Source organism: Plectropomus leopardus, chromosome 5, assembly GCF_026936395.1.
Source record: "Plectropomus leopardus strain MGB_pleo_1.0 chromosome 5, ASM2693639v1, whole genome shotgun sequence".
In the NCBI taxonomy this organism is placed as follows: domain Eukaryota; kingdom Metazoa; phylum Chordata; class Actinopteri; order Perciformes; family Serranidae; genus Plectropomus; species Plectropomus leopardus.
In genome coordinates, this window is record NC_142180.1 from 35,724,773 (window position 1) to 35,741,773 (window position 17,001).

The following is a 17,001-nucleotide window of genomic DNA, read 5'->3' on the forward strand; positions in this document are numbered from 1 at the left end:
AAAGAGACATTGAGAAGCAGAGTGCCGCCTGGTTACATGAAACTGAAAAGTAGGCAGACAGATCTTGGGGTGAACTGTCCCTTTAAGAGATGTGCGAGTTGAAACTGCCTTAAAAATGTAATAAATGAAAAATAAAAAGTGAAATCTTGTCAGTGAGTTTTTACTCTCAGAAACACACACTAGCATTTTAGGCATTCTGGCTTTTGTGATAGGGCTGGGTATGGTTTGAAATATTTTGCCAATTTGACACCTAAGCTTGAACAACAGTACCAAAATATTAACTAAAATCCTTTTATTACTATATAGAAACATAAAAATTGTTTTTAAATTTAACAACGACATCCAAACTTGTGAAATGCATTAGACTTTGATGGTTTAACACAATAAAATTAAAGTATAAAATTTACAAAATAAGTAAACATGGCTTGGAGTCTGGCTGTTCTAGTTTTCTTTACTTGATAGACCATTAAAACCACTCACAACTCAAACAGTTTTTAGGTTTGATACCCAGCCCGAATGTAATCTAACTACAAACAATACAAAAAAATATCAAAAACATGACACTACTCAAAATCAAAAATCTCTGCCTCCTTCTCTTTCCAAAAAGCAAAACTGCGGTCGATGTATTTACAAATTTCCTCGTTGCTGAAACTGGAAATGTCGGTTCCACCGTGGAGCATCCCCTCATCTGGCGTGGGTGTCTGCACAATGACCTTCGGGACCTGTCTAACCTCTGGGAGGATGTGTTTCGCCACCTCTACAGTGCTTTCAGACTGACTCACTGCGTTTCCAAAGAACTTGACTTTAATGTCCTCGAAGCCGTCCTTCCACTCGCGGTTCCCAGCCTCGATGTCCTGGATGACGGCCTTGTGGAAGTCCCGGACCAGCTCCCAGGGAAAGCTCCCCACGTGGTCGAACACCTCGAAACACAGAAGGTGTCTCATTTTGCGTTCGTCCACAGGAAGCTCCAGCTCCAGGATGTGGAAGTAGCCCAGCATGAAGAGGTCCAAGGTCAGGTTGTCGTACTCCACCAGGACGCCTTCCAGACGAGGTAGGAACTGCTCCGGGGAGTAGAGGGCTTGCTGCCTGTGGAGCCTGAGGAGAACACCGGAGGGTTATTAACGACAACAATGAACCAAGACTAGAGACTGCAGCACCTGGAGTGACTTCAGTTTTCTCTTGTGCTGCGTTCAGATGCCTTCCACAAGCATTTAAACCTCTGAAATGTGAGAAAAATGAAACGTTGTCTTTAATAAACTTGTGTGGCATGGAGTAAGTGTGCAGACGTTAACTTTTTTCCCTCATGACAGTTGATTTTTGATAGCTTTGCACCTATGTGATGCGCATATAACTACCTTTTTTTCAACTTGTATTTTTTTTGAAAACATAAGAAAAAGGCAACAAGCAACTTGGCAAGAAACATCCTGCAAATTGCAAAAAAACCCCGCAAAATGTGACAGGAAAATGACCTGAAAATCAGCTGTGGATAATGGCTAGATATTATAAAGAAATAGAAATTAAAAAAAGGAAAAAAATCTATTAGAAAATGCACGCAGTCCTACCTGCGGATCTGTCTGGACGGGACGCTGGAGATCATGCTCCTCCAGTTTCCCAGCATCTTGTTGACGGCGCTCCTCTGCTTGAAGAAATGTCCCAGAGAGCTGTTCATCATCTTCGACTGGGCGCTCTCCACGCTGCTCCTGCGGTCCAACCCTGATTTTTCGTTGCCTGTCCCCGAGTTCCCGCCGCTCATCTTCCTCTCTGCTGCGTCTTTGCTCTTCAGCGTCACCGTGTAGGCAGACTTCTTCCAGTGGCCTAAAAACAGTACGACTATACGCTCCTTTCTGAGGCTGGTGGTCTCCAGAACATCTGCAACGTTTTCGTCGTAGTCGATGCCTGAGTCACTGTTCTGGTCTGTTTCTGGGGCCGGACTCAAGTCTTTGGGCTCTTTTTCTGACTCGGTGGTCTCAAGCTGAGTAGAAGAACTCAACACGACCGCCTCCTCGGGCTCGTCTGACAAAGGTGAGTTCTGTGTCTCAAAATTGGACTTCAGAGTCCTCACTGACACTCCGAACTGATGGATTTCATCCTCTATCCTCTCCCTGCGTCCCCTGGTGGAGTTCTGTCTGTGCGGCGTCTGAGAGAAGACGGTGATCAGGTCGGTGTTGGGCATCTTGCAGTAGGGCTGGTCCGTCAGGTTGGTCATGAGCAGAGACATGCTCTTTACGATGCCCGAGATGCGGCCGCACCACAAAGGGAGAGGAACCTGACTCGAGAAGTTTCTGAACTGCGTGTTGGCGGTGATGTTGACGATGGGGGCCGGCAGGATGTGCCGGAGCTCCTCGGCCAGACGAGCCAGCTCCAGCTCGTAGCCTTCGCAGTTCCTCTGCATGGAGACGTTGGCAATCTGCTGCTCCACATAGATGAGGTCATCCTCAGTCAGCAGCTCACCAGAGGGGCCCAGGATCGCGTTGTGGGCTTGGGAGTACCTCCAGCTGACTTTGGCATATCTGTTCCCATTTTCCTGTAAGAGAAGCGGCAAACAGCAGGCAGATAAACACGCAGGATGTCATTGCAAAGTTCTTTTTTACATTTTAAATGACTCAGGCGTGAGAGGGAAAAGAGTAATGGTACAGTAAAACTGCGATCCAAACCTCAGAAATATGACTTGACGAGCAATGTGTTATGCATTTGGTGATTTGTTACATGCAATTAAAAGTAAATGATGATCGAATTTCCAAGTGTTTTTCAAAATTTTAGTAATGCATATTTGAAAAAAAAAAGCACCACAAAAATCACACCAGCATTTTTGCTCTGTTCAGGCTCAATGAGCGATTGTTTAAAAAGGACTGTCCAACATATTACTGACTTTTTTTACTTTTCTAGGGCTAGAAATGATAAATCAGTTATCAAAATAATTGCTGTTGATCAACTTATTAGTTAATTGACTAATTGTTTTGGCTGATTTATTTTAATTTAATCAAGACGGTCAGCAGTGAAAACAGTTTGTTCAGCAAGATAAAATTCACAAATGAACTCCACTTTTAGGATTTTTGAAACCTAAATGCAATCGCCAGAAGTAAAAAGTTAAAGTTAGGCACCACTGTTGCATTACTTACCATCGTCAGCACATCGAGGCTGTAAAGCTGGGCTCAGTGTGATGACTTTTTTGTTTGCAAACACCTTTTTTAAGACACATAAAAGCTTCAAAGTTTTCGAGTGGGGCATTTAAAGACATATTTTATGTCACAGAAACACTAAAGTCTGTTCCACTTGAGTTAACCACAGACCTTATTTAAGTTATCTAAGAAAAAAACAATCCAAAAACCCATTGACTTCAACATGAGGGAAGCAGGAATGCCAAAATGTTCACTCATTTCTCATTTAGGCTCATTCTTGCACCAATCTACACAAACTGATTCACTGCATGAAACACAGACATGTTGGGAAATTTTTAAATCACATGAGCTCCAATGGTAATACTAATCTTAAAGATGTGTAAAAGAGTCAATCTCTAGTCCTGAAAATGAAAACACTGCATTAGAGTTATGAGTATGTGCTCTTCACATCCATCCATCTAATGGTGTCACATCAGTTTTTATAAACTTCATGGCTTTCTTGATTAATAAAATCTGTTGGAGCAAATTCATAAGATTCAGATGAGTGTAGAAATGTAAGTGCATTAACTATTTGTTTTTATCTTTAGAGAGACGTCACCTTCCTCCTCTGATCCTCCTCATCCAGCAGCCTGGCCTGCAGCTGTCTCACCATGACCTGCCTCTTCCACTCAGCGATGGGACGGCCTCTCTCGTCGTGAGTGGGCACCAGGTAGTCGATGTCCGACAGGTTGGCCTCCTCAGTGGGCAGGACCACCATCTTGTTCTGCACAGATACAGTGTTTTAGATAAAGAAAAAGAGGCACTAAAGAATGATATACACAGTGAGGAAAGCTTACTGCACTTACTGCTTGTCCAGTGAAGACTCCTGATATTCCTGATTGTTTTAAGGATTGAATGGACTTCATGTTGCCAAGAAGTTTTCTCTCAGCCAGCAGGTTTGCATCAGGCAACATCATCTTATCAGCAGAGATGTTTTTCTCACTCCCGGTGGCTTTGGTCTGATTGAAACCTTTAATAACTGGAATACAAATCATTGTATTAATTACTCTTGATGTACTGTAATGAACAAAAACACATTTTTTCCTCTTGAGTAGTGACTTCCAGTAACCCATAAGTAGTAATAACAAACACTTTTGGTTAAAAAAAGTCATTAAATAAAGATTCGAATAATTTTTTTACTCACCAGACGTTGCAATATGAACCTGCTCTATCCTGTTGACAGCGTTTCTCTCTGATGAGGCCGGTGTGGATGAGTCAGACGGTGAAGGAGGCGCAGACGGAGGCTGAGGGTATCTCGCCTGCGGGGACTCCTCACTCTCGGGTTGCTAGTTTGGACCAAAAAGAGACATGGCCCGGTTATTATCTAGATTTTGATATATATGTTGTTAAGAATAGAAAACATGGTGAAAAATGGCCGTGTGTTTACCTTTAGACTATCCATGGGTGTGTCAGTGCTGTAAGTGTCCCTGCATGTGTCACTCAGGCAGCCGTAGTAGTCCTCCTCCTCCCTGCTGCGCTGCAACAACACGGCCGGCTTCACCTTCACCTCTTCTTCAGAAATTACCTCGATGGGCTTTTCTGCACAGGCTGTCTGTGAAAGAGACACATTTAAACCTGTTAAAGACTTTTAGAGACCAACAGACTTTTTAGAGACCAAACAAATAACTTATGGGTATTTGAAGAGGTTAGCTTTGCTCCAGGAATATTCAAAAATCTCCGTACAATCAATACAATGACATACTGGGGTCTAATAAGAAAATACTTTAGTTTAGTATGGAAGTCAATTCAGGCCTATACGATTAAAAAACAATCCTGTAAGTCATTATAATGAGAAACTAATGAGAAAATCACTTAGTATCACAAAAAATAAGAAACTTTTTTCAAGATAATGACAAATTTTCTGAAGATGATGAAAAAATGTTCTAAAAATAAGGACTTTTTATCGTAAGATAGAGAAACTTTCTCAAGATAATGAAACATTTTCTCAGAATAATGACCTAGTGTCGTCCAGTATGAGAGACATAAAGCAAAAAAACAGCACATTATGGGATAGTAAGCAACCCTGAATAATTGGCAGCATTTCACACCGCTCTGGGGAGGATGTAGGATGTATGGAAACATTTAGATCCCCTTTAATGAACATGCGTTGTCTTAATGCACTCCATGCAGAATGCATATCAAATTCGGCTCTCCGAGGACATTATTAGTAACCAAAACATCAAAGGCAGCCCTAATATGCTGCCGCATACTGTTGTGCTTTGTGTCCGTGAGGTGGTCCTCGCTATTTCCTCTTGCACGGCACTTTGATGTCCAACAGCACGAAATATGCTGTGACACTGCTCAGGCGGAGGAATTAACTTCCCCGAAGTTGTGCAATCCATAAATAGATAAACAGGGGGAGGGGGGGACGCTGGGAAAATGGGAGCTTGATTCCTTTATGACCCTTCTCGTAACAGTTCAATGTCCTTAAAGCTATGATGAACCGGTCCGTGTGTGTGTTTAATTAGACCCAGTGGCCAGAGAGCATTTGGTTTTCATCAGCACCCCATCACCATTGCCACGCAGATACAGTATATAGTAGATAGCCTAGCCTAGTTTTGGCCCGGCTCCACTCTCCCTCTATCAAAGAGCACAGAGAGCGCCGATCACTACAGATTAGGAGCCAAGAGTTAAGAAACAGCTACTCGGTGCTGTCTCATTGTCCAACACGCAGCACCAGTAATCTGCGGTCCCTGTGGGTTGAGCCACGAGAGAGTTTTCAGCATGTGTATTTAAAAAACACGTCTTGTAATTCTGGATTCGATCATGAAAACAACCTGCTTCCACATGAAATATTCACGTTCTTGGTGATAAATTGCAACGTGGAATGTATACAGCGGGTGGACATTATACACAGAACACTATAGTGTAAATACACGTCCGCTCACATGTTAAAATACTCTCAGGTTTCCAGCATGGAGTTGAGTGCTTGAGAGGCTGACAGACATGCTGGTTTTTACCAACATTTACAGCTTTTTTGCAAGCCACTGTAACTAAACAAGACTAAAAACAATATTTGTCTACATCACACTGAAACATTATAACAACTACTGGATCCAAAAACTAAATGTAGACACAGTGCAGAGTTCAAAACAGAAGAAAAATCAGGTCCAGTTTACAAAGAAATCAACAATGACAACAGAAAGTAATGTCCAGAGCCTGGAGTATTAGTCATGCCTAACCGTAAGAGGCCACAACTGATCAGAAAGTAGGTCAAACACTGCCAACACATCTGTCAGGAGAAATTGCAAAACTTTCCTGTCATTTGACAAAAATAATTACTCAGCCTATCCAGTCACTTATTTATGAACAAATGCTGAATGAAAATAATGTGAGAAAGCACAAAGACGAGCAAAAACAAGCAAAAGCACCACAGAAAGCACAACTAACAGTGAGAATGATCTCTAAACAAACCAAACTGACCTTGAACAATCCTCCCTGTGCACACCGCTGAGACTTCGCTTCACAGTAAGACTCCGGACACACTGACTCCTGCAGCCAGCTATCCCTCCGTATTGCGGATGTGACACTATCGTAAGATCACCAACCACTCGTTTGACACCATCATCAGCATCTCCGCCAGTGGCCAAGGGCCGCCAGGTAATAAACAAAAACTCTGATCGGAGAATGCTGTTAATAATTAAGGGAAAGGATAGGATGGCCGGTAATGTCACTAATGCACGGACAAACCAATGGCCATGTTGTGGCACGAGAGGAGGTATCAGCGGAAGACTTGTCAAAGCAGCTGGAAAAGAGACATTTTATCCACGCGCGCTCTGCTGCTTTTTCCACTAGGAACAATTGAACGGAGGAACTCATTTATCAACCTTTTTGTTTTGTGTGTGTGTGTGTGTGTGTGTGTGTGTGTGAGGGAGAGGGTGGCTTTAAAATCAGCCTGAGATGATGAGTAAACTGTGACAGCGGAAACACAATGTGACACCATAAGCTTAAATAAACGGGTTTGACTCGATGTGGAAACGCTGACAACAACAAACAGAGTGCCGTGGCAAACTTTGGTCACATTGTTCTGGATTTTATGACTGAAATTGAACACTAATTCATCAATTTTCTGATGAAAATCAAATCAAATCTGACACGTTCCAGCATCCTTTCGAGAAAGACAATTAAAATTAATTTAAAAAAAGGCAATTGGGCATATAGTGGAGACCAAGCAAATTTTGAGACGCACCAGCTAGCAATTTTCGTTCTGAGAAGGGTACAATGCAATGTTTTTTTTACTGTAAATATTTTCAACAGGTATCTATCATTTCTTGTTATTTCTTTATAGTAGGTCACCCAAGTTAAATGTCACGCATGTCAGTGGGATCTGCAACCCAAGAATCTGCTGCATGATTCCCAAACATTTCCCCAAAATGATTGTATCTTTGGTCTAGAGCGACAGTGTGCACTACGACCCAGGACCAAAACACAAAGAATTTGGTAAGTTTCTGTCCTGTCGTATTATATTTATCTCATCTCATATTGGAATGATATCTACAAGTCTCTCCTCCAAAATTTGTAAGACACTTTCTGGAAGACTGTTCCTCCTTTAAAGTGATATAATATGTTGTTACGTGTTTTCTGTCTAAATGAAATAAAAAGATAAGTGGCATCATTTCGCCAACTGGCGCTCACAAACATAACATAAGTTCTTCATGTTTTTCTTCCGCAGCTTGACTGGATGTTGTCAGATTCAAACAAAGTGCATCATCTGGAAACTAAGTTTTAACTTTCTGTAAATGACAAATGTTCGGTGAATCACAAGGAAATTGAATCGATTCATCACACACTTTTTAAAATAACATACTTTTTAACCTTTGGACTTGGAGGAAAGTATCAATTATTTCCAAGTCAAAAGGCTCAAGTTCAAGTGAAGTCACTAGTCATCTGTGTTAAAGACCAAGAAGAGTAGCAAGTCACTTTTTGATTTTTGAGTCCAGGTATGTATGGCTGTTACTAACAATTACTGCCATTATGATTGATCAGTTATTCTTTCGATCACTTGTAGTCTCTAAAATGTCAAAAAATGTCAAGCATGAATGAATATTGGCCGTTTAGTCTGACTAACAACAAACTGACTCAAAATGTGATTAAAATAGCAAATCAACGATCAATTTTCTGCAGATCAACTAGTCGATTGTTGAACTAATGACAGCAGATCTACAGCTATAAATAGATTTTAACATCTTGGCTTTAAATACTTTGAAAGTTGAATTTGCAGAGGGTGTTACAGTGTGTATGGGGAAAAGATTTTATAGCTCGGTAAAATATCTCGACCATCTGTGATGCACATGCATCTGTAACGCAGCCAAGCTTTGTAAGAATCCAACAGGTCAACAGACCTGATGTGGACGAGGACAGAGGACTTCAGAAGTGGAATATCATCAGATTATTTTCTCAGACAAAATAAAAAATATAAAAAGTTTATCAGACGCTCCCTAGAGATAATGTTTACTATATGTTTTATTAATAGTTAAACTAAAAGCCATTAAAGAATGTGTTCTGTTTCTCAATGCAAAACACAATGCCAAAATCTTGACAAAATAACAGATGAATTAGACGACAATGTGCTTCCTCTGTCCAAGTGTTCTAAAAATACCGTTTTTAAACAACAGCATCTCTGCGGCCCGAACGCTGTGAATGGAGAGCGAAAACCACAAATGTGTGTGAAGTAAACTTCACATCACACTCTGTTTATTTGATTGCAGCTGTTCCTGAGATGTGAGATGAGGAAGAGCGGTTGACAGCGCTGAACGAGTCTGACCTCGTTGTGAGCGATCCAAACATGCGGAGGGGCCAAACACACACATCTCTCCCCGGTCAACGTCCCAATCCATTTAGGTCGCTGCTCGGAAATGAGATTATCTGACTGACACTTAAGAACCGATGAAACCCCGTGATCCATGCAGCACTTTACAGACCTAAAACACCACCAGAAATGTAATTAACCCTTTGAAACCTGGATTGACGTCAGTTTTCTCACAAGCATTTGAACTTCGGAAATGTGAGCAAATTGGTTTGATTTCTTTCAAAAACAAACACAATCAACAATATGGCAAGAAATGTCCTGCAAAATGCAAAAAAAGGTTAAAAATTTGGCAAAAAAGAGAGGTAGAGAGATTACTGGAAAATTATTTTTTAAAAGAAAACTAGGGAAATTGTCCATATAACTAAAGTTGTAATTATCATCATTTTATATTAAAATTATGCTACAGAAAAAAATAAATATTTTATTTTCTGCTGATTACTATTATTTAATTTTTTGCAATTTTTTAGGTCATTTTCCTTTTTTTTTTTTTTACTTTTTTCTTTCCATTTTTGCCTTATTTTCAAGATTTCTATTAACTTTTTAGTATTTTTTTTTTTTTTGCTATTTTTGTGTCATTTCTTGTTAAGTTGCTCATTTCCTTTTTCCATGTTTTTGAATGAAATCAAGCCAATATGCTCAGGTTTCAGAGGGTTAGAGCTCCTCTACTTGTGCAGCTCATTGTTGGCACAGTAGATTTCAAACACATTCTGCGCTCCAAATATTTGGAGGTTTTTAAATCAATTAACTTTTTTTAAAGATTCTCTATCAGATGTCCCCTTTGTTCACATCAAGCCTCTGTCTGTCTGTCTGTCTGAGACACCTGATACATCATTCTGTCTGCTACCAACATAACACAGAGGTGACAATCATAGCACTTCCAAGTCCCTGGAAAAAAAAAAACCCAAAACATGACACACAATCAAACGTGTGTTTGAAGCCAGTGACATCCTGCTCTCCGAGTCCACAGAGGGATAGAGTTGCCGGTTCCAGGCATCAGAATGGTGAAAACGCTGAAACTTAAGCTTGTGGATCTCATAACGGGCTCAGCCCCTGGGCCCTCCACCTGAGCCGCTGGAGAGGGGTAACTGATAGGCCCTTAGCTGGCGGCGGCTCCGGCTGCGTTCGACGTCGCAGCGGCCCCTGCGCTAATTAGCTCTCCATTGTGGATGGGAGGATTATTTGTGAAGGGGAGCTCAGCAGCCACGCCTCGCCGGCTCCCTATCATCATCCTCTTTATGTATGAGTGCTGCTCTTCTCTGCTGACTTATTAATGGCTTCTATTGGGCCCCGACAGCTTTCATTACTGTGCGTGTACGTCGCCGCGTCGTCTGAGCCGAAGGCGGCGAGCGAAGTGTGATGGGGAGAAACGAGGACAGGCTGCAGGGGGACAGCTGTGAGGCTTTAAGGTTCAACAAGTCTGATGACAGAGTGGTTCCCCAAAGGCTCTGACAGTTAACACTTTAATCTGTTTCCCATTTAAATCAACTTCACAAGTTTAAATTTAAAGGGATAGTTCAGATTTTTGGAGGTGGGTTTGTATGAGGTGCTTATCCACAGTTAGTGGACACAAACAGCAGATCAGGGACACGCAGCTTGCTTTGCTTGGGGGCCACTTTTGCAAAATAACAGCAGGGCAGGGGCCCGTCACAGCAGCCCCATTCATGTTTCTAGGATTTTAGGGCATTTGTAGGATCTTAGAAAGTTTATAGGATTGAAACATGTTTCTTGGTTTTTTTGACATTTCTCAGATTTTAGGACATTCCTAGAAATTAAGGACATTTCTAGGATTTTAGGAAAATTCCAGAACTTCAGGAAGTTTCTAGGATTTTAGGATTTTTTTTAGGATCTATGATATGGACATAAGGGGCTTAGCTATGACCTCTGTCAGGGGTTTTGGGTGATAAAAATGAGATAAAAATTTTGATAAAAATGCTCCATGTTGTTGCTGTTGTGTGTACTCTGGCACCTTATATATACTAAAAGTACAAAAAACATTCAACCATGCAAGCTATCAGAGGCCAGATTTGGGCTGCAGGCTGTAAGTTGAGAATCACTGCAGCTTATGGCAGTCGACACGCCCCCAGTGTGAAGAGGCAGGCAGGAGCTTAGTGCTATATTTTATGCTATATTGAGAGTATTTTCACTGCATTACCCTCTGACAGCTCGTTGTGACAGGGATAGCCACAAACAGCTTCAGTTCTCCATCTTTGCTCTAAGCCACCAGACTCCATTGACAAAAACAGTAGTTTTAGCTAAGTGAACAGAGGAGCTGCTGGTTGACGGCTGCTTCGATTACTTAGTCTGTTTGTGTTATTGTTTGACTTTGGTAATCTAAACTAACCCTTTTAAATGCCAAAGTCACACAATAACACAAACATAATAACCGATCAAGGCAGCAACAGACCAGCAGCTCCAGTGTTCAGGGATGTTAAATCAATGTTTTTTTTTAATGGAGTCTGGCTTTGAAGAAAGCAACATAAACGCTTCATTTCCTGTTGGAAATCACTGTCTGGCATTAAGGTAAAGTGGTGAAAATACTCTCAATATAGCCTACACTTAAACTAATACTGATTTTTTTTTAGGAGGCTAAAATATGTTTTGTTTCTGAGCCTCCGCAGCAGTCCACTGCTTCCAACTATCACTTTAAGTGTCAGCATCAACTGTAATCCATAATTATGTAGCTATTCAGAAGAAAAACAAATTAAGAGGCTGTGCACAGCAATTAATTTGTGTTGATTGCAGGACAGTTTTTAGCCGAGTTGACACTCGCAGGCAACACCAGCACAAACAATGTGTTCACACTAAAATATTCATCAGTCACAATAAGGAGTGTCGTGCTTTCTGCGCAAAACAAAAGAGTCTAATCTCAAGAGAGTCCTCTGTGGCAAACTGAGAACAACCAATCTCCTCCGGCACTCACGGCACCATCGCCTGTAATGCCTTATTAAACACGAAAGCCCTCATCCTCCACTTTCTTAGACCTCTTAAACTGAGAGCAATCAGGCTGAGTGGAAGACAACAGCACTGGAGAAGGACAGGCCTGACCTGCATGAAATACAAATTAAGAAAATGATTCACCGTGGTTCCGAGATCCTCCAGATGTTTGCTGTTGACCGCAAACTGGCTTTGATTTGCATGCCAGAATAAACAGCTGGGCAGTACGGACACAGAAAGAGGACTGAGAACAGGGAAACGTGTAAAGAAAATGCTGTAGCTGAGAGTGAGAGAGCTTACATTTTTCTCCATGGCACGGAGATATCTGGCACATTCATGGTGTCCATTGTACTCTGCCAAGTCTGCTGCTGTGAACCCATCAACATCTTGATCTGAGGGGCTCGCTTGATTGGCCAACAGGATTTTACAGCACTGAAATCAGAAAGAAAGGGCGACAGTGGTGCAGAACACAGAAATATGTGTTAAATATTGCTTTATGAATACAGTTTTAGATTGTTCAGACAAGATAAGACAAAAACAGCATATTTTTGTCCAACCTCCAGCTCTCCATTCTCTGCAGCATCATGAAGCGGAGTCCCTCCCCAGTAGTCCTTGATGACCTTTGAACCCATGTGCAGCAGCCTCTCCAAGATACAATAGTGCCCTCTGCTGGCAGCAAAGTGCAGAGCAGTCGCTCCGTCTCTGTCCTGGCAGGACAGGCTGACATCAGTGCAGGTCACCTTATTTAGGAGTAAAGAAAAAAAAGGATTACAGTGTGTGGTGATTAAATAATATATTTAGGAAACACTCGTGCTTCTCTACTGACCAGCCACACCACCACAGCCTGGTGGCCCATGTGAGCAGCAGCGTGCAGGCAGGTCATGCCATCGTGGGCCCTCAGGTGGACGTCAGCCCCGGAGGCGTTCACAAGGTACTCAGCGACGTGCAGGTGTCCTTCCTGGCAGGCCAGATAGAGCGGAGTAGCACCGAGGACGGTCTGGTGGTTCACACACCTGTTCACGAACAACAGGGGGGCACAAGGTTTAGTGACCAGAATCATCTCTAAAATGCTTTAAAACATGTCAGTATGAGATCAATACTAAAACTGACAGATGTAACATACTAATTTCATATGAAGATGATTCATGATGTTAAAACATGCAACAGTTATATCTTTTAGGGTATTTTACCCATAATCGGCTTCTGTTAAGTAGATTCAATTACTGAAGTGATGGCCAAACTTAAAGCGAAATTCATTGTTGAGTATAAATCACAAATAATTATTCTAGTGTTGATAACTGAACTGATTCTCATTTGTAGCTTTATTGGTATTTTAGTCATAACAGGTGCAACCTTATGGGGGAGGAAAATTGACATAAGTATCAATAAAAAGAAATGCATAAAAAATACAAGAATAAATTAAGAAATAAATAAATGCTTACGTACATACAAATAGGAAAATATAAAAAGAAATCTGTGCAAAAATAAAGAAATAAATGCAGTTTGGGACCTCCAACCTAATTAAGATACAGACACAGAAATGCAGAAAAGAATAGTTGTGCAAAAATGTAACAATAATTAAAAAATATGTAATTATTTATCGATATCCTGTTTATTATCAACTTTTATTTATCTATACCCATATTTAATTTAACATTTATTAAGAAATTATTTTTAAATTTTCATTTTTATTTATTAATTCCTTAATATTTCTACATTCATTTATTTATGTACTTATGTATATTCCTGTCTTCATTTATTTTGGTATTCATTAATTTAAATAATTAACTCATTCTTGTTTGTTTTGTTTTTTTTTTAAACATATATTTATTTATTAATACCTATGTCAAATTTTGTTATCCAAACAACCTGATAAACCTGAATAAGTCCGTCAAAATTTGGAATTTAAAGAGTTTCTCCAACTACTGGAAATGTATTGGTTTGTGTGTTTTATTATTCTCTATTACATTGTTGAATATAGTGATAGTGATATACAGTATTATCTACACTCTCTAAATATTATTACTCTAAATTAACTTTAAAAAGATACCCTTAAAATGCTAAAATCAATTCTAAAATGAATCCAAAGTCAGTTTATGTCATTATTTGGTCCAAGAACCCCGACAGGAATCTTACACCTCAAAAACACAGGATATGACACGTTTTTGGATATAAGCCGAGGATTGAAACCTTTATTCTTGTCTTCACAGCCGAGCTGCATTTACTTTCACATACGTACTGCACTCAATGACCTGAAACCCGGCATGTGACCAACAGTGTCCAGGCATGTATTATTCACAGGTTGACCCTGGTCACATGTGATTGTCTGACCCCGTCATGCGTCATGCTGATTACAGTCACACTCTCCTGTAACGAGGAAATGAAGCAGGAGGAGCAACATGTTTTCTCTGGTCGTCACTAAGTGCCACTGTCTCAGGTTAAGGAGATGGAGGAGAGGTGGGACTGATGGATGGGTGAAAGGGGATTAGTATTTCACATGTTCCCAAAATCATACTTTTAAATTATCTTTAAAGTGTCATATTTTTATTGTAACTTTAACTGGCCTTAGTTTGGCATCATTGTTTGGCTCTTATTGCTGTATTGCCTCTCAGGAAACCCTTTTTTCTTCTGTTTTGCCTTGTTTGTCAAAGCACTTTGTAAACTCTGTTTTTAAAGGTGATGTATAATTTAAGTTATTATTATTATTATTATCATTTTTACTATTATTCAGGCGTGACCTCAGTTGTCTGTGAACTCACCCCGGTGCCTGCTGTATGAGTAGTTTTAAACAGGTGAGGTCCCCATTGGCTGCAGCATAGTGAGCAGGTACGGCTCCACAGTTTGTCTGCACCTCGGCCACGCCTCCGACAGACAGCAGCCACTTTATGACCTCCACACACCCGAACCGGGCGGCCAGGTGGAGCGCAGTGGCACCAGCAGCATCTCTATCCTGGAAACATTCATTTTTCATTTGAGAGAAACATTTAACAAACCTTCTTCCCTAACAATCCCTCCACACTGTCCTTGTACTGCCTATAATATAATATATATATTTCATAAGTATTTAAAGCTTTGAATCCAGAAACAGAAAAAAAGGCAACTTGGTAAAAAACAAATACATTATTATTATTCAATTATTTTGAAACAAATAGCAAGAAATTTGTAGATGACGAATTTTAGTTTTTTTATTTTATTTCTAAAGTTAGGGAAAAATGTATGAGGGGGGATCACGTTTACATTTTTTAAATTATTTTAAAAATGTCCTTGTTTTTTTCTTTTTATTTGCTTTTTCTCTCTCTCTTTTTTTGTTTTACTAATTTTTTTTGCAAATTTCAGGTCGTCACTTAGTCACTGGCTAATATTTAGGCAATTTTCTTGGCTCCCCCCAAATGTTTATTCTTATACTAATAATTAGGTAATTTTCTCATACTTTTTCCCACTAATTTCTTGCTCATTTTGGGGTAATTTATGCTTTAGTTCCTCATAACCGTCTTCCCATGTTTTGGGGGGAAAAAAGCCAATTTGCTCATGTTTTTAAGAAAAAAACAGACACTATGTAGACTTGAGTCCATGCTAGCAGCAAGTTCAGTGAGTGGGAGCTCCCCTCCAGCATCTGGACGTAATTACACTTGCTACACAATACTAATGGATACCCAGTAAGTCAACACCGTATGATGTAATCAGCTGGTAACACATCTGAAAAGGTAGCATACTGTACCTTTTACAACTGCAGTGATGTAACTGCACTCTGGGATCAGTTAGATGACCATCTAAAGCCTGAATTTAGACTCGCACACAAAGGAGTCGGTGGAAATTACCAGGAAAGCTGGACATGTGGCATCTCTCCAAGGCATTTGAGCACTCAGGGTAGGTTTCCCTCCCTCGCTCTTTGTACAGATTGGATAAACTTACCTCAATGTTGCAGCCTCCCTGGTCTATCAGCCACTGCAGCTCCCGGATGTGGCCAGTAGCTGCTGCATCATGTGCTGGCGTGGCTCTGTTTGAGGCCCGGGCGTCAGCTACCAGCCCCAGCTCGCTCACCAGGAACTGCAGGCACTCCAGGCGTCCACACCTGGCCGCGTGGTGCACCGGGCCTGCACCTTGAGCATCTGTGATGACAGGTGAGAGGTGACCAGAGGATGCCAGCTCCTTCAGGGTGGAAAGATCCCCTGCTCGAGCAGCCTGGATGGCCCGATGCAGCACCATCCCTGGCTGCTACGAGTCAGTTATGGCATGCAGAACAAGCTCCCCGGAGCTCTTTGGCTCCCACCACATTACCATCTCTTTCTCGCTCATGCTCATTCAATAACAAAAACTCATGCACTCATTGCCTCTTCCAGAGCCAGGAAAGTGACACCTGAGCGGCAGCCAGCTGGCGGGCACGGCTGTTGGGGAGAGAGGAGGGGGTCAGAGCCAGTGAGATAGAAAGGTAATGAAAGACGGGTGGAGGCGCAGCACTCGTGGCCTCCTGCTCTCCTTTGTGTGGCAGTGACCATATGCTGGCACACGCACCCACGCTTCACTGGAGATGGGGGAGCTGAGGCGGCACGGAAACTTAAGTAATGGGAGAAGTCGGAGCCAAGGCTTGGTGGATTACAATGAGTGTTATTTTTTACAACTATTTTAAAAATTCATCTCAGCGGGGATGACTGAACACGTTACATTTGCAAGATTAGAATCCACATATACATTTTTCTTTTTCTCAATTGATTAGAAAAATACTAATATGTTAATATTTTATGTCAATAATGGGCATACATGTCAGCCTGACTCCAATTAGCTGATTAGCTCCTCATATGACGTGGTGGAAGCTGAGTACAGTCATCTCTCCATAACATCATCACCCCTCAGGTCACTTCAACTTCTTCCATTTTTTATTATTTATATTAAATATTTCAACCATTTTACATGGCCGGCTAAAGTGGCAACAGACATGATTTTGCTTTAACTTATTATTATGAAGTCAATGTTGATTGCACAATGTGATGGCTTCAGAATAATGATACCTATGGAGTCAAGACTGGTTCCCTAAATAAAACACCTCGGCTTTTATTACGCAATTCTTTCTGCCACCGAGTGTGACGGCTTGAGTTATGGCAA

The 17,001-nt window shown here is 41.1% G+C and overlaps 1 protein-coding gene across 1 annotated transcript; it reads right to left on the bottom strand.

The window, feature by feature from the left end:
* Window positions 1-144: 144 nt before the first annotated feature.
* On the bottom strand, window positions 145-16,772 carry espnla (espin like a). The gene is made up of 11 exons (XM_042484168.2): window positions 15,814-16,772; window positions 14,661-14,851; window positions 12,728-12,914; window positions 12,459-12,641; window positions 12,202-12,333; window positions 4,546-4,710; window positions 4,303-4,444; window positions 3,965-4,137; window positions 3,718-3,882; window positions 1,563-2,524; window positions 145-1,095 (listed from the first exon to the last, which is right to left on the bottom strand). Exons 1-11 carry the CDS (start codon window positions 16,105-16,107, stop codon window positions 564-566), a joined length of 3,126 nt encoding a protein of 1,041 aa, XP_042340102.2. The 5' UTR covers window positions 16,108-16,772; the 3' UTR covers window positions 145-563.
* Between the last annotated feature and the right edge of the window lie 229 nt (window positions 16,773-17,001).